Source organism: Sciurus carolinensis, chromosome 5 (assembly GCF_902686445.1).
Source record: "Sciurus carolinensis chromosome 5, mSciCar1.2, whole genome shotgun sequence".
NCBI classification, from domain to species: Eukaryota; Metazoa; Chordata; class Mammalia; order Rodentia; family Sciuridae; genus Sciurus; species Sciurus carolinensis.
The window spans coordinates 81,087,638-81,113,601 of record NC_062217.1 but is presented as its reverse complement, the minus strand read 5'-3'; the positions used below and the strand labels follow the sequence as shown (position 1 = coordinate 81,113,601).

The 25,964-nt window shown below is 36.6% G+C and overlaps 1 protein-coding gene across 1 annotated transcript in view; it reads right to left on the bottom strand.

The window, feature by feature from the left end:
* Positions 1-25,964, bottom strand: part of LOC124985625 (phospholipid-transporting ATPase IB-like) — a 207,097-nt gene that overhangs the window by 164,815 nt on the left and 16,318 nt on the right. The window contains exons 6-9 of the mRNA XM_047554330.1: positions 17,601-17,641; positions 14,046-14,119; positions 11,582-11,651; positions 847-974 (exon numbers count right to left, since the gene is read on the bottom strand). Coding sequence (XP_047410286.1) covers positions 847-974; positions 11,582-11,651; positions 14,046-14,119; positions 17,601-17,641 — 313 coding nt within the window. The remainder of the gene's footprint in view (positions 1-846; positions 975-11,581; positions 11,652-14,045; positions 14,120-17,600; positions 17,642-25,964) is intronic.

The following is a 25,964-nucleotide window of genomic DNA, read 5'->3' as shown; positions in this document are numbered from 1 at the left end:
GGGAGTAATTCAGAGCATAGAAGCAGGTAAAGCCTGCAGTATTTACTTGACCTCCTTACCTCCAGCACTAGATTGACCTGCCATATAAAAGATGTTCCTAAAAAGTGCAAAATGCATAGGACTAGAGCAAAAGTAAAGAAAACTTCTCCATTATCATCAAACCAAGTCCATTTGGCTTATTTTTGGTCACTTTCAAAATGTGATTTACTCCATGTGATATGCAAAGTGCTTATAGTCAAAGAGAACTTGGACTTCACTTCTCTATCTATAGCATTTATTGATTGCTATTGTTTAAATATGAATAATGTTCCCAAAGGACCATGTGGTGAACCCTTGGTCCTCAGGGTGGTGCTATTGGGAGGTGTTGGAACCTTTTGAAAATGGGGCTTGGTGGAAAGTCTTTAGGTCACTTGAGGCATGCCCATGGAAGCAATAGTGGAATCCTGAGATCTTCCTAACTTTCTTCTCTGTTTCCTGGCTCACAACAGTTTTCTCTGCCATGCATTCCCTCCATTATATGTCACCCTTGCCAGAGGCCCAAAGTCATGAGTCCACCCAATCTTTGGCTGGAACTTGAGCTATAATAAACTTTTTCTTTTTATAAGTTAATTGTCTCAGGTATTTCATTACAGTAACATGAAGCTGACTAACACAAGTATCCTGATTAAGAAAATGCCATATATTTTCCAAAATTTTAACATTTTCACAGGAGCATCAGGGTATTTCAAAGTCAAGGAAAATATAAACAATTATAATGCTTTCAAATGTTATTATTGACAGAACAGAAACTGCAACATATTGTGCTCCAGAAGAGGAAAAAAAATACTTGAGAAGAGAATATAATACCTTTTACCCCTTAAATACAAGGTCCCAACAAAGTTATTGAACTGACGATGAGGTCCTTCACATTCAATTTTTCCAGCTAGGTTTACCAATTGTTCTTCCTTTTGTGTTCCAGCAGTTTCAAACAATGCCTATTAAAAAAAAAAAAAAAAGAACAGAATGCAAAAAATTAGTTTAATATACTGTGGCAAAGCTTCATGTCTCCAATAGTTAATAAAAGATGATGATAAAAGTCAATAACTAAAAATATTTTGTACTTACTAGATATTAAAAGTAACATAACCAAATTTTAACATAAACTCTTCTAGAAGACTTAGACAAAGTGGAATTTAACAAATAATTTTAATAAAATTGAAAGAGGTGGGAAATTGAATTTTATCCTTTACTGAAAACTTCACTTTTGCAAGTGCAACCATCATAAATCTAACATCATATAATGTTTGATACATTTATGTATGTAGCTGATGATGCTTGTTATAGTTTAAATGTGAGTTGTCCTACCAAAAATCATATGTGAAACAATGCAAGAATTTTCACAGGTGAAATGATCAGATTATGAGAGGAGTAACCTAATCAGTGAATTAATCCACTGATGTTAATTAACTGGGCAATAGGCAGGTAGGGTGTGGCTAAAGTAAGTAGGTCACTAGGAGTGTGTGCCTTTGGGGTTTATGTTTTGTCCTTTGTGAGAGGAGCTCTTTCTGCTTCCTGGTTGCCATTTCCTGAGCCGGTTTTTCTCTGCCACGCCCTTCCTCCATGATGTTTTGCCTCATCTTGAGACTGAAGCTATGGAGTTGGTTGACCATAAACTGAATCTCTGAAACCTTAAACCAACATAAACTGTTCCTCCTCTAAATCGTTCAGTTCTTGTCAGGTCTTTTGTTCACAGCAACAAAAACCTAACTAAAACAATGCTAAATTATAGATCATATTTTGAGTAACAAGGATCTAGAACTTCAAAAAGTTCAAAACTTTTGTATGCATCAGATTCATCTATGAGGTCTGGTGAAAATAAAGGCTGCTGTATTCATCCCCAGAGTATTTTTATTTAGTGGGTCTGGGGTTGAGTGACAGAATTTGCATTTCTAACAGATCCGAAAGGATGATGATACCGCTGGTCCAGAGTTAAGACTTGGAGAATCATTGAACTTAATCCCAATAAGATTTCAATCTTCCATAGAGAAAAGAGGCAATCATCATCAAGAGATAGAATCAAATTGTCATCCATCTTGTCAACATAATTGAAAGATACAAGAAGACAGCTGGTAAGTTTAAGTATTTAAATAAAAGATTTTTAATTCCAAAATGTCACATCTTTCCAAATGTCAAACAAATGTAAAAAATGTAATACAAATATTTTGAGGCATATACACAAGATATAAACCCACACTGAAATAATTTGGGATGAACGTCTATTCATCAGAAGACACCTTAAAAAATGTTTCAGAACAAGTTACCAACTGGGAGAAGACATGTAATATATATAATTGACAAAGAGTAAATATGAAAATAAATTCTATAAATATTCCAACAGAAAAATGAGCAAAAACATCAACAAACAGTTCCCAGGAGAGAAAAACATGTACACCAAATTCAAAAACAGATTCTCAAGCATAATAATTAATAAATCATACAAGAAAGGACATAACCCCATTGATAAATGCTCAAATAATTAGTAAAAACTTTAACATGGATTATAGAAAAAGTTTCTTAGTAAGCTTTCAATACAAAGCAACTTCCCCAACTTGGTAAAGTATATCTATCAAGGCATGAGAGCAACTATCATGCCTGACTATGAAATGTTAGAACTTCATTAGTCAGAAACAAAGACACCAGTGCTAACACGAAATGTATTTTCAATTGTCTGGACTTTTAGGCAATAAAATGAAATGAGGGGGAAAAGTGATGAGGCATGGAAATGTCAAAAATGACTCTATATTTTTTTTTAAAACGAAATAGTAATAAACCTACCAGGTGGTAAATTTTATGTTAAATGTCCAGAAAGCATTAAAACCTCAAACTCTATTCTAATACTCTCCTTTCCACTCTGTGAATATGTAAAACTGATGGAAAAAATCTATTTTCTACCTTTAGAGAAATAATAGATTATTGGAAAAGTCTATATATTAGATTTTAAGATCATAAAATATATGAGAGTTTAGTATAAGGTAGTTGATGGTAAGATCAATATACAAAAATAAGTAGCAATGTGCCACAATTAATTTAACCATTCACATATTAAAAAATGTGGCTATTGCAGATAAAACTGCTATAAATATTTGTATATAGCTTTTCGTGTGACTGTGAGCTTTCATTTCCCTGAGATAAATCCCATCCCTAGGGGTGCAATTGCTGAGTCATATGCTAGGTACATTTCTGACTTCATACTAAACTGCCAAAATGTTTCCCAAAGTACATGTGCCATTATATATTCCCACCAGCAATATATGAGTTGATATAGTTTTATGCATCCTCACCAGTATTTAGTGTTGTAACTATTTTTTTATTTTGGTCGTTCTGATAGGTATTTCCCTGTGTTTCAATATGACTTTAATTGTTTTTCCTAAAGGCTAGCTAATGTAATAGAAAATATTTTCATGGGTTTATTTGCCACTTGTATATCCTGTTTAGTTAAATGTCTCCTCACATCTTTTGCCTCGTTTCTATATGCTTTGATTTTTTGTTCAGTTTTGAGATTATTTACATACTACAGATAACAATAATTTGTCAGATATGTGGTTTGCAAATATTTTTCCAAGTCTGTAGCTTGTTTTTGTTTTAAAGAAATATCTCTCTATATATATGTTTGTAATGTATGTGTAAATGCACACTCTATATGTATTGTCTTAATTTCTCTTAACATATATAATATATATATATAGTCTTTTTAATTAGAGTTTTATAGTTATACATAGTACTTGGGTTCATTTTGATAAAATAATACATATATGGAGTTTGATTTACTCCATTTCAATACAGGTTTCCCTCCCCTTTTCCTCCTGCATCCCTCCACCTATTCTCCTTCCTTTCGACCCTATAGATCTTCCTTTTACTCATTTATTTATTTATTTTTGATTAGTGCTTTCTATATGTACATTAAAGTAAAATTCCCTGTAAAAAAATATATATATATTTATATAGTACATAGTATTATTTTATTAAATTCATTCCACATTTCCTCCCCTTTCCCTTCCTTCCTCTCTCCCTCTTGATTTCCTTCTTCTACCTCACTGATCTTCCCTGTATATTTACAATATCTGACCCCCACTCTTCTTTCCCTTATTTTGCTCTGTCTTCCACATATGAGAGAATTGAATTTTTGAGTCTGTATTATTTCACTTAGCATGATATAATTGCATTCTTCTTTATGGATGAGAAAAACTCATTGTGTATATAACCACACATTTTCTTTATCCATTCATCTATTAACAGGCATCTGGGCTAGTTTCATAATTTGGCTATTGTAGATTGTGCTACAATAAACATTGAAGTGATTTATTACTACAGTATGCTGATTTCAGTTCTTTTGGATAAATACCAAGGAGTGGGATAGCTGGGTAGTATGGTAGTTCCATTCTTAATCTTTTAAGGAATCTCCATACAACTTTCCAGAGTGGTTGTACAAATTTGCAGTCCCACCAACCATGTATGAATGTATCTTTCCCCACTCTCCCTCTCCAGCATTTATTTTTATTTGTATTCTTATTCTTGATAATTGCCATTCTGACTAAAGTGAGATGAAATATTAGTATAGTTTTGATTTGCATTTCCCTTTGCTAGAGGTGTTCAAATTTTTTTTTGTATATTTGTTGGACATTTGAGTTTTTTTCTGTTGAGGAATGTCTTTTTAGTCTTTTGCCTATGTATTAATTGGATTTTGTTTTGTTTTGTTTTGGGAGTGTTAAGTTTTTTGAGTTTTTTATGTAGTCTGGATATTAATACCCTGTCAGAGGAGAAGCTGGCAGAGATTTTCTTCCATTCTGTAGGCTCTCCTTTCATGCTCTTAATAATTTCCTTTGCTGTGCAGAAGCTTTTTAATTTGATGCAATCCCACTTATCTATTTCTTGAGTTTTAGGTCATCTTGTTTAGGAAATCAGTGCCTGCACCTATGTGATGGAGTGTTGGCCCTGTATTTTCTTCTAGCAGTTGCAAACTTTCTGTTCTAATTTCTAAGTTTTTGATTCACTTTGATTTCACTTTTGTGTAGGTTAAGAGATAGGGTCATTCTTCTATATATGAATACCAGTTTTTCCAACACCAAACACAAATATTCTTATCCCTTAACACATATATATTTCATTTTTCTTAAACACATATCATTCTCTTAATTTCTTTAACTTATACATGCTTAGACTTTTTTAACCATTTTTAAAGTTTTTTTTATTATGGCATTATAAGTTATGCAAAATAGTGGAGTTCATTCTGACATATTCATAAATGCATTTAACATAGTTTACTCCATTTCAATGCCCAGTAAATCCTCTTTCTCTCCCCCTCTTCATTCCCCGATCCCCTTCTACTTTGTCTTTCTTCTATTTATGTTTTAAGTTGGTACATTATAGTTTTATGTAAAATTGGAATGCATTGTGATATATTCATACATCACATAGCATAATTTGGTCAGCTTCATTCCCCAGTTCTTCCTTTTTCCCTCCCCATTGGTCTCCACTTCTATTCTACTGATCTTCCTTCTAGTTTCATGAAAACTCCTTTTATTCCTTTTTCCTCTCTAACTTCCACATCTGAGAGAAAACATCCAACCCTTGACTATCTGGGACTGACTTATTTCACTTAGTGGAATATTCTCCAGTTCCATCCATTTACCAGAAGATGCCACAATTGCATTCTTCTTTATAGATGAGTAAAACTCCGTTGTGTACATATACCACAATTTCTTTACCCAGTCATCCTATTGATGGGTATCTGGGCTGGTTTCATAACTTGGCTATTGTGGATTGTGCTGCTATAAACACTGAAGTGATTGTATCACTATTGTATGCTGATTTTAATTCTTTTGGATAAATACCAAAGAGTGAGATAGCTAGGTCATATGGTGATTCTTTTTGAGGAATCTCCTTTCCAAAGTAGTTGTACTAATTTACAAATCCACCAACAATGTGCTAAGTGTCATTTTTCCCTATATCTTCACAAGTAATTATCACATTCATATTCTTGATGATTGCAATTCTAACTGGGGTAAGATGGAAACTCAGTAGTTTTTTTTGTTTGTTTGTTTTTGTTTTTGTTTTGTTTGCGGTACTGGGGATCGAACTCAGGGCCTTGTGCTTGAGAGGCAAGCACTCTACCAGCTGAGCTACCTCCCCAGTCCCTCAGTAGTTTTTGATCTGCATCTCCCAGATTGCTAAGGAAGCTGAACTTCTTTCATTTATTTATTTATTTATTTTGCACATGAATGTTGGTCATTTATAATTTCTTTCTTTCTTTCTTTCTTTTTTTTTTTTTAGATAGGTTCTCACTAATTAATTTGCTTAGGGCCTTGCTAAATTAATGAAGCTGGTCTTGAACTTGTGATTTTTCCTGCTGTAGCCTCCTGAGTGACTGGGATTATAGGATGTGCCATCATGCCCAACTTTGAGATATAAATAGAGAAACAGATAGATAGATCTATATCTACCAATTTCTACATACATCCTAGTTATTAGTCCCCTGACAAAGGAGTAGCTGGCAAAGATTTTGTCCCGTTCTATAGGCTCTCTATTCACACTCCTGTTTTCTTCAGAAGCTTTTTAACTTAATGCCATCCCACTTATTGATTCTTTTGTTTTGTCAGTTCCTTACACACACTCCATGTATATGTAATATGTCAAAATACACTCTACTGTCATGTATATCTGAAAAGAACAAATAAAAACTAAAATCAATAAGAAGTCTGTTCCTGTGCCAGTATAGGGAGTGTTGACCCTGTTTTCTTCTAGCAATTTCACTGTCTCTGGTCTAATTCCTAGGTCTTGGATCCACTTTGAACTGATTTTTATACAGGGTGAGAGGTGGGAATCTAGTTTCATTCTTCTACTTGTGGATATCCATCCAGTTTTCCTGGCACCATCTGTTAAAAAGACTAACATATGCTTTCAGCACCTTTGTCAAGTATCCGATGACAGTTTCTAAGTGATTTGTCTCTGTGTCTTCTACTCTATTCCATTGGTCTTCCTGTCTGTTTTGATACCAAGACCATGCTATTTTGGTTACTAGAACTCTGTAGTGTAATTTGAGATCAGATATTCTGATGACTCCAGTCTCACTTTTATTACTCAGGATTGTTTTGACTATTCTGGCTCTTTTATTTTTCCATACAAGTTTTAGAATTTTTTTCTAGTTCTGTGAAGAATGTCATTGATATTTTGATGGAGATTGCATTAAATCTGTCAATTGCTTTTGTTAATACCTATCCATGAACATGATAGGTCTTTCCATCTTCTAAGATCTTTTTTTCCGTGTTCTATAGTTTTCATTGTAGAGGTCTTTCACCTCAGATAGACTTATTCCTAAGCTTTTCTTTTCCTTTTTTTTTTAGGTTGTTGTGAATGAGATTCATTATTGGAGTATAAGAAAGCAATTAAATTTTGTATGTTGATCTTGTATTGTGCTACTTTGCTGACTTGTTTATTAGATCTATAAGTCTTCTGGTGGTGTTTGTTGGGTCCTTGAGGTATAGAATCATGTCATTAGCCAACAAAGATAGTTTGACTTCTTCTTTTCTATTTGTGTCTCTTTAATTTCCTTCTCTTCCCTGATTTCTCCGGCTAGAATTTCAAGAATTACATGGAATAGAAATACTGAGAGTGGACATCCTTTTCTTGTTCCTGATTGTAAAGGAAATGATTTCAGTATGCTATTGGCTTTGGGTTTGTCATGTATAGCCTTTATGATGTTGAGATACATTCCTTCTATCCCTAGTTTCTTTAGTGAGTTTTTTTTTTTAACATAAATGGGTGTTGAACGTTATCAAAGCTTTTTTATACATCTAATGAAATGATCAAGTGATTTTGTCCTTGATTCTACTTATGCAATGAATTACATTTATTGATTTAGATATTTATCAGGGGTCTTTCTATTTCAAGCATTTGTAGATTTTCCTGTTATTGTTCTGTTACTGATTTCTAATTTTACTCATTCTGATTGGAGAACATAGTCTTTATGATTTTAATTCTTTTACTCTTATAAATTTATGATTCAAATATTGTCTATCTCAGTGTTTCTTGGCCACCTGAAAATAATGTATAACTTCTGTTGTTGGGTATTTTTCTAGAACACTCTGTTGGTGACTGTTTCATAATTATCAATAGATCGTTTTACTTTGTGGTGTTGAGTTCTTGTATTTTCTTGAGGATTCTCTAGTTTTCTGTCAGTTGATGAGAAAGAGTTGTTGAAGTCTACAACTACAATTGTAGACATATATTTATCTTTTAATTTTTTATTAGTTTTTAGCCTCACATATTTTGCAACTTTATATTTTTGATGCATACAGATTAGAATCATTATGTATTATTGATGGGGTGATACATTTATCATTATATAATGAACTTCTCTGGTAATTTTCTTTGATCAGAAACCTGTCTCATCTGATATTAATATAGTCATTCCTGACTTCTATCAAATTTTGCATTATATATCTTTTTCCATTATTTTACTCTTAAACAACCCATTTCACTATATTTAAAGTGATTTCTCATAAATGACATACAGTTGGGTTGTGATTTTTAGTCCACTGTGCCAGCTTCTGTCTTTAATTGGTAAATTAGATGATTTATGGTTTACATATAAGTATTGATTGTTTCCTCCATTTTTTTTTGTTTTACTATTTTCTTTTTCCTTACTTCCTATGTGTTACTTGAATGTTTTTAGAATTCCATTTTGATTTTTCAATAGCATTTTTAGTGTACTTTTTCATACAGCTGTTTTAGTGGTTGCTTTAAGAATTACATAATTTACACATAACTTCTCAAAGTCTATTTGAATCATAATTTTACAAGTATGAATAAAATACAGAAGTTTTGCTTCCTTTTACATCCTTTTACTTTACCCAGTATGGTACATATTTTAAATATTTTCTCTAAATATATTTAGAACATCAGTTTTATAATTTTTCATTCATTTATCAATTTAGAAAAGTCAAACAAAATAAAGTCTATTCTATTTAGCTTTATTTTTTTATTTGCCATATTCTTTCTTCCTTCTTCCATCCTTATGTTACTTTTTAAATTGTTTTCCTTCCTTTAAATTGTTTTTGAGAGCTTCCTTTAGTCATTATTTTAAAGGAGATCTTCTAATAACGTATTCTCCAGTTTGCCTTCATTTGAAAATGTTTTAGCTTCCCTCCACTCTCTCCTCCATTCTTTAAAGATACTTTTGCTGACTATAATTCTGGTATGACATTTCTCTTTAATCCTTGAAATCTGTGTGCCACTGCCTTCTGATTTCCATGATTTTCTAGGAAGAAACCTGCTGTTATTCAAATTGCCTTTCACTTAAGGTGTCATTTTCCCTTCACTTCTTTGTTTTCAGAAGTTTGACTATAATGTGTTTTGATACAGATTCATTTGAGCCTTATTTGGTTCAGTCAGCTTATTTAACTTGTAGTTTGTGTCTTTGGGCAAATTTGGGAGATTTTTGGCCAAATTATTCTGCCCATTCTTGTTTTCTCCTCCCTCAAAGACTCTGGTGATATGAAAGTTATTCAGTCTATTTTTTCTCTGCTGTTCAAATTGAGTAATTTCTATTGTTTTATCTTTCAATTTACTGATTCTTCTATTCCTTCCATTCTGCTGTTAAGTCCATCTCTTATGGTTTGTTTGTTTTTAATTTTAGTTATGGTATTTTTAATTTCTAAAATTTTCATTTAGTTCTTTGTATCTTCTATTTCTTTGCTGAGACTTTATTTCTTAGCTGGAGAGTTTTTATGCTTTTATTTATTTCAATCATGTTTGTAATCACTCATTGAAACTTTTTATGATGGATGATTTAAAACCTCTATCAGACAATTCTAATACATTCATTGTCCTGATGTTGGTATCCATTGATTGTCTTTTTTCCCATTCAGTTTCAGAAGTTCCTGGTCTGAGGTACAATGGTGACATTTTACAATAACAACCTGGAAATTTAGGATATTATATACGGGAACTCTGGAACTTACTTAAACCTATTTTAATTATCTTTACCTGACATCACTCCAGCACATGAAATAGGTACAGCCTCATTTCTGCAAAGTAGAGGAGAAAGACAAGGTGCCCACTGGCTTCTGTTGATAGATGAAGAGGGTCTTTTCATTACAGCCAGGCAAGGGTGGGAGTTCTGGCTCATCTATGCCTTCTCTGTCGCCTTCCTGACTTGAAGGGGTTGGAGTGCCTTGTTATTCCTGTCCACATGGTCTGTCTCCACAGCCACTAAAATTCAGGAAGGACCTCATTACCACCTTGTGGGAATGAAAGTCATGGCTTCCTACTTGGCTTCTTGGACATCACCCTCATGGGGGAATTGAGCTGCTTCACTACAGTCCAGAAATCAAGATTCCCTACTTAAGCTTTGCTGGAAAGGGTGAAAGTAGAGTGAAACCATGTTTTTATTATGGTACTTGGCTAATGTAGAGTAATTGCCTAAAAGTTTTCTGTCTTGCTAGGCTGCCCCTTTCCTGGTATTTTGACTAGAAATAGTGAGTTTTTGCTGAAGATTTATTTATTTATTATTTATTTATTTTATTTTATTGTCTGTGTCCATTGTTCTTTTCAAGTTTCTGGCTTCCTCAGTTCCAAGCCTGAGATATATAAAATAAAAGGAAAACCCAGGGAATTCACCACCATGTCGTTTCCTAGTGTTTGTTTTCAATATAATCCCCAATATTGTTATTTGCACTTAACAGAAAAAAAAAATAAGTAAAGGTGTGTCTACTCCACCTTCCCAGAAATAAAAGTGTATAACTGAAATTTTAAAAAACTGGAAAGTACCACCAAATTATTATTAAGGATTACCCATGGGGATAAAAGTGGAATTTAAATAGTGGAGAGGGTTGAATAGACTACATACATTTCTGTATTGTTTTCAGTATTTTTACAAAAATGATGTGATACTTTAGTTTCTACTTTTTCCACTTTTAATAAAAATTTCCCAAAAAGATTAGCATACGAACATGTGAAAAGACAAATGTAAGACTGACAGCTTCCTTATTAAGCAAACTAATAGAACAGAGAATGAGTTATCTTAAAGTTTAATTTAGAGTAACAAAACCATTTCCTTACATTCATAATCATGCTTCTCTGAAGATAGTTTTTAAAATAGTGGCATATAAGAACACCTAGCTCTTCTCTATACCCTCCTTTAATCTAGTTACCCTAGTTAGCCACAGCAGTAGTTTTATCACCAAAGTATTAATAGAAATAACTCAAAACAATATGCATAAAAGAGTATAATTTTGTGATGTGAATTTTATAGCACATACTTTTTTTCTAACAATAACACACATCCACGTAGATCCCTGATAACAATATTACTACTTCTACTAATCCTACTAGCACTACTGTAGCTAATAATAATGCTGATAATAAACAAATACCCTTTGAATAACCTGATGTGGACCAGACAGCTGGGAACAGCGTGGAGCCGTCAATTATATCCACTCCATAGTGGTGAGAGTATTTTCTTTATGGAAAAGACAAAATATACCTGACAAAACTTGACATTGTGAGCTCAGAAGTAAAATTAGTTAAGAAAAAGTGTCTTTACCTGCCGTATCTTTAGATTTGTTTCTCCATCCAGATTAGCTGTTGCAACATAACACATCGCCTGAGGTTCGCTAAGGAAAGTAAAACAAATGTTATTGAATAAATGTCTCTTCACTAAATTGTTTTCCTAATAATGGAAAGTATGAAGTGTCACTCATTGAAAAAACTACAAGCAGCTATTTCCAGAAAATATTTGCAGATTGACCCTACCAGCCTAAAATTCATCCTATAGAATGGCTCAGTACCAAAGATCCCACCCGTACGGTCCTGTGTGGCTGCTCTTTAACCTCAAAAAGAGAAATTGCTGAGGATGAACAGATGTTATATAGTTCAGAACATCTGAGGTCAAATCTAAAATTCAGTCATTTTCTAAAATGAGTCCATCATGATTCCCAAAGACTCAATCAAGCTTGATGGCCTTTAGAATGAAGTTACATTTTCCAGGACATGTACAGAGCAGATTTGAAGTGCTGAGACTGAAATTACACTTGAGGCTTCTTTGTTACTATTAACCTCCACAGCCAGAAAACCAAGGCATTGAATTAACAGACATTTGCATTTTGAAGGAAAAGCTACAACAAATAAATTTCCACTGAAGTTTATTGAGTCTTAGGATCTGAACGTATCACCTTTGATTGTATCTCATTCAAATATCAGGTGTAAAATAAACTGTCCTGATTTAACTAGCCAAGACCATTATGGTAGCTTCTCCCTTATCTGTGGTTTGCTTTCTGTGGTTTCAGTTTCCTGTCATCCCAGAATATTACATGGAAACTTTCAGAAATAAACAATTCAAAAGCTTTCAACTGTTCACTGTTCCGAGAAGCATGATGAAGTCATCGCTCCATTCCCTCCATCTTGCTGGGTCTTGTCTGGAATGTGAATCAGCCCTTTATCCGTACATTCACACTGCATAAACTACTCGACCATTAGTGACTAAGTAGCCATTTGGCTTATTAGATCAAATGTCACAGAAGTGCTGTGCCTATGGTCAAGTAATCCTTACACAGTAGTCTAACACTATCACAAGGCCTACATCATTCACCTAACTTCATCTCATCACAGAGGCACTGTATCTGACCACATCACCACAAGAGAGATGAATATAGTACACCAAGATATTGTGAAAGACCACATTCACATAACTTTATTATAGTTTATATTTTATTGTTGCCCTATTTTGGGGGGGAGTCTAAGAATAATGATTTTTGTCCTGCCTTTCTCTGCTCCCCAAATAAGATTGATTCAGTATTAATCAGTACTTTATCCAGAGTAAAGATGAGGCAAAGGAAGTCATACCAAAAAAAAAAAAAATGACATAGATATAATAAAAACAAACCCTCTTGTGTTACATCACTGCCTCCTGAATCAACCCCATTCTCTGAGACAAATCCAAGTGGGAAACAGACATCAGTAACAGTTAAGTTCCTTTATCAATTGTGTTAATGTATTGTTTGCAAAAGAACAAAGTGCAACTGGCAGAAAGGGGAGCTTGTATAGGAATTAGTTTTTTTAGAAGTTTAGAGAATGGCTCCAGAATTAATCTCTCTCTCTTCTCAAGAAATCCGTGCTCCAAGATAATGTATGTCCAGAAGATTGTAAACATTTTTTGGATCTTTTTGAGATGATTGTGACTTCTTCTGGGGATCCAGCCTGCCAAACATGTTAAATGCAACTGTGTTTGTTACTGTGGTTACCCACCATCACCCAATCTACCACATATTCTTACTATGAACATGGGGAATAGGATCCCCCAGAGGAACTGCCATAGGAGCAAATATGGAGCTGGTCAAATAGGACCTAATGGGAAGGAAGTACCTCCTCTGGGGAATGTCTTTCTAAAGTTCCCTCCCAAACAGCTGCCAAATAAAGCAATACAGTTACACAAAAGGAGGAGACACTATATTTTAAAACTTGGGTCTAACACAAACCCACACAGTGATCCTGAGTAAATCACTTAATTTCTATGTTGAGGCTGCATGCTCTTAGAAAGAGAATACCTCACAATTGCCTTGATACTGAAATAAGTCAACATGACATTTTTAGTTTAATCAAATGTCCATAGAAATTATAGAAGGGAATCAATCTAAGCAACAGAATAGAAGAAATATATCCAAGGAAATTAAAGGTAAAAAATTGTCAGGGGTGAACAAAATATGGCCCATAGGCTACATATAGCCCCTGCCTATTTTCATAAATACTGTTTGATTGGAAGACAGTTGTACCTGGTGGTTTACATTGCCTATGGTTGCTGCTGATGTTACTTACAAAGGTGGAGTTTCAAAAGACTGCATGGTCCACAAGTTGAACATATTTACCAATTGTTCCTTTCTAGAAAAATGTTTGAAGCCACTGGTTTATCATGAGTTGAAAAGAATAAAGTAGGGGAGAGTATCCTCTGTTCTTGTTTTCTTAAAATTTCTAATTCAGAAAACAGTTCCTAAAAAGCCTTTAACAGAACTAACCTGGAAGAAATCAGGATCATGTCTGCAGGAAGGAATTCCCCATTCAAAGTCTTCACAATGTCACCCACATTTACCTTTTAAGCCAGGAGAGAGAAGAGGGAAGGGTGAACTTGAAAAGCACACATAGAACCAAAATGTGTAAATGTCCTCAAGAAAAAGTACAACATAAGAATTGTTTAGTCATCCTAATAAATTTTGACTATGTTAGAGCGATTTTATTTACTGATGAATCCATTCGTCTAAAACAGTTTAACCAAGGTTGATTCTGCCCTCCCCATCAAACTGGAGACATTTGGCAATGACTGTAGACTATTTTTATTGTCACAACTGTGGGAATAAGGGAGATGAGGCTATCAGCCTCTAGTGAGCAGAGTCCAAGGATGCTGTTAAACATTCCACCATGTCCAAGATAGCCCCACCACAAAGAATGATCCAGCTGCAATTGTGAATGGTGCTTGCTCTAGAATGAAATGTTATAAGAGATACAAAAGGGAAGAGATACTGCCTCTGCACTGATGTGTTATTCATACCCAGTCACACTGTAATGTCTTGCTTATGACCTGCTTTTCTCAGCTGTTCTGAGAGCAGAGAAAATCCCTAAAAGACAAATCCCTATGAGAATCTTCCCATAGACTTTACATCATTGCTAGATGATTTATAATACCTAATACAATGTAACACTATGGAAGTTGTTGTTACATGACACTGCTTAGAAAATGACAAGGGAAAACATCTGTACATGTTCAGTAAAGACAAAATTTTCTTTTTGAGTGTTTTCCATCTATGGTTAGTTGAATCTTTGGAAGTGAAACCTGCAGATGCAATGTTACGGCTTGAATGTGAGGTGTCCCCCATAAGCTCACATGTGAGACAATGCAGGAAGGTTCAGAGGAGAATTGATTGAGTTGTGAGAGTCTTATCCCAATCAGTGAATTAACCCCTGATGGGATTGATTGAGTGATAACTGGAGGCAGGTGGGGTATGACTGGAGGAAGTGGTAATTGGGCGTGGCTATGGGGTATATATTTTGTATCTGGAGTCTTTCTCTTTGCTTCCTGATCTCACATGAGTTGCTTCCCTCTGCCCCACACTCCACCATGATGTTTAGCCTCACCTCATGCCCCAAGGAATGGAGCTGGCATTCTATGAACTAAGACCTCTGAAACCATGAACCCTCAAATAAACTTTTCCTCCTCTATAATTATTCTGGTCAGATCCTGCCAAATAAAGCAGTATAGTTACTGCTTTATCTATTCTTTAGTCATGGCAGGAAAAAAAGTTGATTGAAACATGTGGAGAGTGAACTGTATTCCTGTTCAAGTGAGGAGACCCTTAAAAGCTACATTATGTCTTTAAAGTTTAGCAGACAAGTTCAACCTTAGAAGAAAAATAAAAATTGACAATAAAACATTCACACCCTATATAAAGTTCACATCACAGTAAATAATAAAGTATTTATAACATATAAACAACTAACTTATAGCAAGGTCTTAAAAATACTGTAATAAAACAAGTTGTAATTAAAACTAAATTATCCCACAGAAACAATATCTATGTAGAAACTTATGTACCCTAGGACCTGAGAGCAGTCCTGTGATTACCATCACATCTCTTACAAACTTTTTTCTTCTTTGTCCATGGTAACCTTTTTTAAACACCTCATGTTTAAAATGCTTCACTTGGTTATAGCACCATGTGGATGGTATAGAAAGTATTCAGAGGAACAAAAATTCTGAGTCCCTGGTTTTGACTGCCTGATTTGATCTGCCAGTGCAAGGCATTGGGGATAAATTAGAACTCAACTCTATCCTCATTGTCTTAGTCCATTTTCTATTGCTATGACAAAATACCTGAGGCTGGGTACTTTATAAAAAGAGGTTTATTTAGTCACAGTTCTGGAGAAGTTCAAGATCATAGTGCCTGCATCTGCTCAGTTCTGGTGAGGGCCCCCTGGCTGCATCAAAACATGGAAGAAGGCACCATGGCAAGAATATGTGGAAGACATCATATGTTAAGACAGGAAGGCAGAGGGATCCAGGAGCCAGACTTAATCTTTTGTAACAACTCACTTTCACATGAAATAACCAGGATCTCACAAGAACTACATTAATTCCTTCCAAGGGCCCAATCCCTAATCACCCAACCCCTTTCTATTAGGCCCAGTCTCTTATGTTCCACCACCTTAACACTAATGCTCTAGGAAACAAGCTTCCAGAAAATGATTCTTTAGGGGACAAACCACAATTAAACCAAAGAAGTCACTTCTTTTATTTGGTGCCAGGGATTGAACCCAGGGGCAGTCAACCACTGAGCCACATCCCCAGCCCTACTGAACCACATCCCCAGCCCTATTTCATATTTTATTTAGAGACAGGGTCTCACTGGGTTGTTTAGCACCTGCCATAGCCAAGGCTGGTTTTGAACCTGCAATCCTCCTGCCTCAGCCTCCCGAGCTGCTGGAATTACAGGCATTCACCACCATGCTCAGCCCATAGAAGTCACCCTTTGTTCAGCAGGAAGCCCACCCTGCAACCTCACTTCTGCTCCTCCCCCTTGGCTTCCTGTTCATAGGAATCAGAATGCCAATCGCTGATCCAGCTCTGCTAAGACTGTCCCTAGAAATGGAGCATGATCTTCGAACGGCTTATTTCTCTGAGTCCAATGAGAGGAACAAAATTCAGTCATTATTGATTTACCCATTTTACCTCACTTAGGGAAAGAAATATTTGATGATACTTTAAAAATCAAAACATTCTTAAAGTTAGCTATCCGAAGAATTTTACATGGGTCATCAATGAATTACTGATGAGGAAAAAGCCAATATTTAACCTCCAAAACAGATCGAAGCCTTTAACTTAGATATTGCTATGATTTGACTATTTGTGTCCCCCATAATTTATTATGCTGAGATCCTAATCTCCAATGTGATTGTATTAAAAAGCAGGGCCTTTGGGAGGTGATTACACCACAAAGGCAAATCCCTCATGATTGGAATTAGTGCCCTGTGAAGGGGGCATTATGAGCTGTCTCACCCCTTCCATCATATAAGGAGATGGCTAGAGGGTGACACCTGTGGGGAAATGGGCCCTCACCAGACATGGTCAGTACCTTGATCTTAAACTTCCAGACTCCAGAACTGTGAGAAATTAATTTTTTTGTTTATGGTTCACCTCATCTAAGTATTTCATTATGGCAGGGCAAATATTCATGACAGCATTCCCTGAGATACTTACCTTACAAAATCTGACTTGTGCCTCCGCACAACAGTTTTAAATTATTATCTTTAAACATTCTAAGCAGTGACACAGATAATGCCAAGGTTCATCAGAAAGTGTGTTGACTTCCAACCAGACAGAATTGAGTTCAAGTTCCATTTTCACCACTTATTAGCTGTGGGACCTGAGCAAGATACTTATTCTCTGGGGTCCTCTATTTTCTCACCTTTAAAATGGGGATAATATGTTTCTTGAAGATATGTTTCACAGATAAAGATCTATAATTTTAAATACAAGGTAGTGGCTTATTGCAAAGTTTAAAGTTAAACTACAGCCCTACCTCTTTCCACTTAATCACATGCCATGAATTCTGTCTGAACACTGAAAAAGAAATAAATATTTATTTTAATTAAATTATTGCACTAGGTAAAGCCCACCCAAAATTATTTTAGAATGCCTTTTCCCCAAAACAAAAAGTTTTCTTTATAAAATTTTATCTTTGTTAATTTAACCTTTACATATATTGCAGGAATATGTAAGTTGTGCTCAAATGAGTAACACTAAAATAGCATAATATATATTACATATTGATAGAGTGATAGAGGGACAAATAGAGGTTATATTAAGTCACTTTCATTCCTAAAGGGAAAAAAATTTGTAATTACATGCTAACATACTTGTTGATATCCTGAAAAGCAATACAATATATCCCTCATCCATTATAAAGACAGCACACATAAAAACTGAAACTAGGAGTGAATATATCACATCCAAATCTTTATATCCTGACTATTGCACCTGTCCTATAATTTTCTTACATTTTATTATAAATTAATAATTATTGATTCTAATATATGGAAATTGTGCTTCCTTCTGATTTTTGTTCTTTGTTCTATGTCTTTAAATATTTTATAAAACATTTATCTTGATTATTATAAACCATTGCAGGTATCTACTTGGCAAATTGGGTATTTTTATCGTAGTAGAGGAGTGAGTAATCCATCCAATGTCTTACTGTCATACTCATGGTTCTCCAGAGAAACAGAACCAATAGCATATGCGCATAAAGTAATTGGTTCACATGATTACAGGCTTGCACATGCCAAGATCTGCAGAGTGAGTTGGCAAGCTGGAGACACAGAAGAGATGATAGTTCCACTCTAAAGGTTGTAGGTTTGAGATCCAGAAAGAGTAAATATTTCAGTTCCAGTTCGTAGGCAGGAAAAAAAACAAAACAAACAAAAAAACACTGTCCCAATTTTGAGGCCATCTGGCAAGAACTCCCTTACTAGAGAATCAGTCTTTTTGTTCTATTTGGGTCTTCAAATAGTTAGATGAAGATTACCAACTTTATTGATGGCAATCATTTTTTCTCAGTCCAGTGATTCAAATATTAACCTCATACAAAAAAAAAAATCCTACAAAACCACCCAGAATAATGTTTGACCAGATATCTGGGGACCCCACAGTCTAATCAAATTGTCACATAAAATTAGCCACCACAAGTCCACTCCAGGTCAACCTGGCACCCATATCGATCTCCTTAAATCAAATTTAAACTCCAAACACAACAAAGTCAAAATTCTACCTAACATGATACAATATCTTGCACACAACTGAAAAGACACTAACCGCTTCTCCAGCAGCAGTTTACTCTTCTCCCTGTATCTCTAGAACTTAAAGTCTTTAATGTAAAGTTAACAATACTTAAACACTGATATAGAGTCAGCACAGCGTATGCTACATGACAAGGAAATAAGAGAGGGAAGAACACAAAGATTATATACACATAACACATATTCACAACAAAGTAAGGAGGAAATATTCAGGACAACTACAGTCCTCATTTCTGTTAGTTGCCATGTGATCACAACTGGTATTTATAACTACATTTGTTCACTACCCATTCTGTTTTTGTTTGCCTTTGGCAAACACCTCAGCTAGTTGTGGCTTGTTTTCTGGTGGGGTAATTCAAACCTTCATTCCTGAAGAATCTGGGTCATTGGTAGCCCTGCCTAAGTTAGATTATGATAGTTTCCCATTGACCATGACAGTATTCACAGGACATGAATACTAGGAGAAATCCTAAGGGATTTCCTCTATTCTAGAACTCTTAGTTCCCTCAATTGTGGAAGAATAGTCCAGTTCTCCCTTGGTCGGGATCAATCACCCCAAAGAAACCTCCTCTTTTGCCTACTGATTCAAAGCCATGAAGAGCCCAAAGTGGAAAGGTGGCACTCTTAACTTCTGATTCAATGGAATCATCATTGTGCATCTGATTTGTCACTCATTATTTCTCCAAATCTTGGGTTCTTTTTCCCTAGCAGAGCCAGTAATGACACTGGAGAACAACCAAACAGAATGCAAGTATTTGTTCAATGGCTGGTCAAGGGGGGAACAGGGAGTCTTTTCTGCCATAGAATTTTCCAACCCAATCCAAGCAAGCAAAAAGAATAAGATTATATAGATTTGAAAGTTGGGGAGGGACCAATGGGCAGATGAATAAGGGGAATATTCATCATTTTTTTTCCAGGAAGGACCACTTTGTCTCCAATAACTCTGTCTCCCCAAACCCCTCCTCCATACAACTGACCATATTTGACCAGTTCTTTTGGTTGTGGAAACAGTAAACAACCATGGCACAGGTGGGAGAGTTACTATGGAAATGCACTAAAATGAAGCTGGAAGGCAAACGCAGGTCAAGATGGCATCCAAACAAGCTCAAACCTATTCAGTTATACTGAGCCCAGCATTCTATGTGTAGACCCCTTGGTCTTATATCTTGATTTTCTGTAGAATCCAGATACCTCACATGTCTGACATAGATTAGGCATCAATACATGTGCTAATCACACAGGGGCACTGAAGGAAGAAAAAAGGGAAATTGATGATGAGGCAGATGATGAGAAACAAGATGGGCTCATAAGATACTTGGTGACATGGTAGAAGCATTCCTCCCTTTAAAACTAGGTGTAAGATTGCAGGAGCAGGAAGCATAATTTTTTCTAGCAGGTTCCTACTAATAATGAATGGTACCACTTCCATTTCCATCACTTGAACACTGCCATGACACCACATATTGGACAATGATTCAAAGTATATACAGACTACTAGAGAAATTTGCCCCAATCCCACAAGGAAATCCCACCTAACTAGTGCTGTAACTGAGTTTTCAAAAGACCACAACTTCAACAAAACTAGTTGTGTTTTCAGGATGGTAGGGAACATGGAAAGACCAAACCACCTACTTAACTGTTGCAATGAAACAAGGAAATAATAGGAATTGTTATACTTGTGTATTATGTAGCAATAATAAGCTGTATTTGGTATTTGCCTAGACTTGTAAAACTAAAATCATAAAAGGTGCCTGGTGACAAACTTGCTGTGTGGCAGGATGACACTCCTAAACAATGCTGATATGAACCTTTATCTATGATTTGAGTGGTGACTCCTTCTCTAGACGTGTTCTGGTCTTTATCAATGAAGACCATGACTGGGCTGAAAATCACTACTTAAACCCCTGGACTTTTGGAGCAAACTGTCAGCAGCACCATGACCAGTGGACTCCACATTGCTCTGTCTCTTTGACTGCCCCGGCTGCTGTCCACACTATCACTGATTGCTGATCTACTGTTGTCACTGAGGCCAGACAACTAACCACTTCTCCCGCAACGATGACTGCCATCCAGCCTGTGGCTTATCAGACACCCAAGGATATCCGAAGACATCTGAGGAGCTGAAAGGGGATACAGCTGAGAATAATCCCCTGGGTCTTATTGACTGACTTCTTGGCTAAGAGATGTTGCATGAGTAAGTCCATGGGGATTGAACCACAGGTGAATAAGGGAGTGAATCTTCAATGTATTTGTGACTTGCTATTATTATGAATGTTGAATTGAGTGTGTATTGCTTAATAAAATCCACTTGTTGGAGCTAAACTTAATTCATCTCTTACTCACTACTTGTGACAGCTGTCCTAAGATGTCATTCTCTAAGATCCATCTGTCTTCTTCATAGAAAAAATTGAAGAGTTAAATGAGGATGTGGTAGAAATAACCATCCCTCATCTTTCACACCCTCTATGGTAACACTAATATCTGTGATCCTTTAGGGATACAACATTGCTTTGGGTTTACTATTTTCCTAGAGAGAGACAATTCTAGTGACTTTCACTTAGCCTTTTCCACCATAATAGCCTTACTCTACAGGTCTGGGGACCAATGTGAGGATTCTACTAGCTATTTGAGTATACCTATTCCAGTGTGCATTGCAGAACTGGAGAAATAACCACAGGGTGAGTTTGGGGACCCACTGGGCCAACTATGAGATAGACCTGAGCAAAAACTTCATTGATTGCTGTCCTCCATTAATCCCTTGCTCTAATTGGTGGAATACAGTGATATTTGGGGATCTTCTGGAATCAGTGTCTATTTTAGTAAGCTATTTTGCTGTTGTGACTATGACCCAGCCAGCACAACTGTAAAGGAGGAAAGATTTATTTGAGGGCTCACAATTTCAGAGGTCTTAGTCCACAGTGCCATTCCTTTGGGGCCAAAGGTGAGGTTGAAAACCAAGGCAGGAGAGGATGGTGGTGGGAAGCAACTTACATCATGGGGATCAGGAAGCAGAGAAAGAGAGAGAGAGAGACAAAACTCCACTCTCCAGATAGAAAATATGGAACCCAATTCCAATCTTCTCCAGCCACACCCTACCACTTCAGTTACCACTCAGTTAATCCCTATCAGGGGATTAATTCACTGATTGTGTTAAGACTCTCTTCTTGCATTGTCTCACATGTGAGATTTTGGGAGACACCTCACATTCATACCATAACACTCTGCTCCTGGCCCCCAAAAGCTCATAACCATCTCACAATGCAAAATACTTTTTGTCCATTTCCAAGAGTCCCCATAATCTCAATAGCTCCGAGTTTGCCTAAAGCTCAAGTCCAAAGTCTTTGAGGCTCAAAGCAATCTCACATTGTGAACTCCTGGAAAATACAAAGCAATTTACAAGTATTCAATATACAATGGTACAGAGTAAACATTTCCATTCACAAAATTAGGGACACAGAAAAAAGAGATGGGACTAAAGCAAGGTGGAAATCCAGCTGGACAAACATACTGTAATTCTGTGTTCGGCACCTGAAGCACATGGCATGATGTCCTCTCCAAAGGGCCTGTGTAGCTTTGCCCTTGTGGCCTTCTTTGCAGCCCAAGTGGCCTTTCTGTTGACTTGTCTCTGCCCATTTCCTGCAGCTTTCCTACCATAATGTCCCACGTTACTGACATTTCGTAATCTTGGTGGCTTCCACTGAAGTGTCAACTTCCTCCTCATGTCTTCCCACTTGGACTTCTCAGAGGGTGCCTGCAGGGACTCCAACCCTGCTATACTTTGCCTGGTCTCCCAGGCCTTCCTTTGAAATCTTGGTGGAAGCCTCCATGACCCCCTAATTCCAGCATCCTGCATTCTGGCAGAACCAGTACCACGTGGTTGATGCCAAGGTCTGCTGCCATCCAGAGCAGTAGCAAAGACTCCAGGGTCCCTTGCTATAGCAGCTCTGAGTGTCTGGGTGGCTGAGCATGTTGAAAAAACTTCCTAGGCCCCCTTGTGCAAGAAGGGTGCCCCACTGGTCTCTTCTAAGAGAATTTTCACCTTTACACCCTTGAGCTTGATATGGGTGTGGTCTTGCCAGCTCCTGAGATGCCTTCAAGTCATCTTTATCATTGTCTCTAGGCATAGTCTTTAGCATTCCTTTAGTAGTAGTAATATCTTTAACAGATGCAACTTCCTTAGCCCTAGTTTTACTCCTGCCACCTTTTAAAAATCTTTTTGCTCTGCTTTCTGCTCCTGATTATCACAATAAATTTGGCTAAAAGCCACCAGCAGTGTCCATCCCACTTTCTGATTGCTATGCTGCCTAGACATTTCTTTTGTCAGATTAAGAAGTCCATCACTTCTAAAATCAGTCTCACAGAAAGTCTCAGGACATGGGCAAAATTCAGACAACTTCTCAGTCAGAACATAAGATGAATGGCCTCCACTCCAAATTCTAATGGAGTCCTCCTTTTCTGAACCCTCTTGAGCCAGGTCTTCACTGATCACAATCCTATCACCATTGTGGCCTTCTGAGCTCCCACCAGAATCAACCATTAATTACTGCTTATAACAATCTAAAGGATTTCCAGACTGCACTGCTATACATCTCAAAATTCTTCCCACCAATTCCAAAACGCTCCAAAATCTTCTGAAACACATGGTCAGGTTAATCACAACAATGACCCCACTCCTGGAACCAATTTCTGTTTTAGTCAGCTTTTTCAATGCTGTGACTAAATGACCTAACCAGCACAACTGTAGAGGAGGAAAGGTTTATTTGAGGGCTCACAGTTATTTCAGAGGTCTTAGTCCATAGAAGGCAGGCTCCATTACACAGGGATCAAGGTGAGGCTGAACATCATGGCAGAAGAGTGTGGCAGAGGGAAGCAGTTTACATGAGATCAGGAAACAGAGAGTCTCCCCTCTCCAGATACAAAATATATACCCCAAAGCCACACCCCAACTTCAATCTCCTCTAGCCACACCCTACCTCTTCAGTTATCACTCAGTTAATCCCTATCAGAGGATTAATTCACTGATTGGGTTAAGACTCTCATAACCCAATAATTTCTCCTCTAAACCTTCTTGCTTTGTCTCACACATGAGATTTTGGGGGACACCTCACATTCAAACCATAACAGTGTCAATTCAGAACAAGTGTCTAATAATACCCAAAACGTTCATTATTTCCTTTCCTCTAATGCACAGTATCCTGGGAAAGACCATAGATCTCTTTGGGGAAGGCTAGAGGGAATGATTAGTGGTATAAATTTTTGGCAGTGTACCCTCAAGGGTATACAGCCTCCTCCTATTCATGTATTTCTAGCATATAAATTGGCTCAAGTCAGGAAATTGACAGAGGGGACATGATTCTCTGTTTTTATTATTTTAAGTTAGACTTTTGTTCATTTGGCTTAGAACTTTTCTGCTTATACAGACCAAGTAAGAAATTAATAGGCCTCCTATCAGTTTCTCTTCAAGGAACACCAAGAACCAAGAGCCAATACCATAAGTTTCTATAATTCCATTTTAATTGCTGCTTTGACTCTGTTGTCCATTATGATAACCATACCCACCTTGTCTTTGGTGGTTGATCGTTGTCACTGCACTCTGGTTACACTGTAACCCAATTATTCCCATGGTGTTATGGTTTGGATCTTAATTGTCCCCTCAAAGGCCCATATGCAAAAGGTTGATCTCCAGACTATGGTACACTTGCACTGCAAGTCCCAAAAAATGGGACCAAGTGACCATAGACTTCTAAAACCATGTACTGAAATATATTCTCCTTTTTTAAAGTTGTTTATCTAAGGTTGTCACAGTGACCAAAAACTGATTAGCACACATTGCATTTAGGTTTCCTAATTTAATGTCTATAGCTTCTACTGCAAGGGGTGGCCTTCAGAGAAGAGTGAAAATTTAGCTCGTCAGAGATGCTAGGACTTTTTTCACAATTGTGGTAAAAGGTATATCTTTTGGACTATACCTGGGTAAGTGAATAGGTCTCATGACAAATCCACGATAACATTCCAATGGTCCAAAGTCCTTGAATTCCTTCTTCTACATTAAACCAACACACTTAAAACATTTCTAACTCACTGGATCACAGTTTGGTCCATGTTTCAGACAAGCAGTAAAAAACATATCCTTTCTAATTCCCCAAGACTCTGCAAGATTACATGCATAACCTCTACTTACTGCACCCATAACAATAAACTGAACATGACACAACTTTATATACCTCCTGTAATCATCCCATATCCTTAATATCCATTTGCATATGTTTTCCCCAGATTTCTGTCTGGGAAAGTACAAGTTAGAAAATCTGAGTAGTTATTTTGGAGTGTAGCACACTTCCTCATGGGTCACATGTTGTACTTTGCCTTTAGGAACCTGCTGTGGGGCTGGGGAGATAGCTCAGTCGGTAGAGTGCTTGCCTTGCAAGCACAAGGCCCTGGGTTTGATCCCCAGTACTGCAGGAAAAAAAAAAAAAAAAAAAAAGGAACCTGCTGTGACTTAAGTCTGGTTATATGTTAGAAGAAAAGAAGGGGGTGAGAAAGTCTCTTGAGGAGAATCAGCATTGTCCTGAAAGGTAACTGATTCAGGGAAGGCCATCAAAATTTCCTCAGGCAGGCAAGGTTAGTTCCCCTGAGATGGAAAGACTGGTGCTATCATGGTGAAAAGGATAGAAAGGCTGTGGGAGTGTCTAGGGGTAGAAAGGTTTCCACTAGGAGTGGGGAGGCTGCTTCCACTTGGAGTGGATAGCTTGTTTCCACTGTCAGAGAACAATCATCAGAAATTAGGGATTCAATGTTCCCAGCTTCCTCAGGGTCTTCACACATGTCTCAATCCCAACTTTCAGGATCCCGTCACTTCACTTCCCATCTAGAGTTCTCCTTTAACAGTAGACAACAGACCTTATTGCAAACCTGTTTGTTTTACCGAAGATAATATTTGAACTCATTTTGTTTATTATGACTATTTTGTTATTGTCCTCATAGGGGCTATTTGGTCTAGGATTGCATAGTGTCTGATTTGGGCACTGCTAATATCGATCTCCCCTTAAAGAAAGGGTTTTCGAAACCTATAGGGCCACTATAAGCCT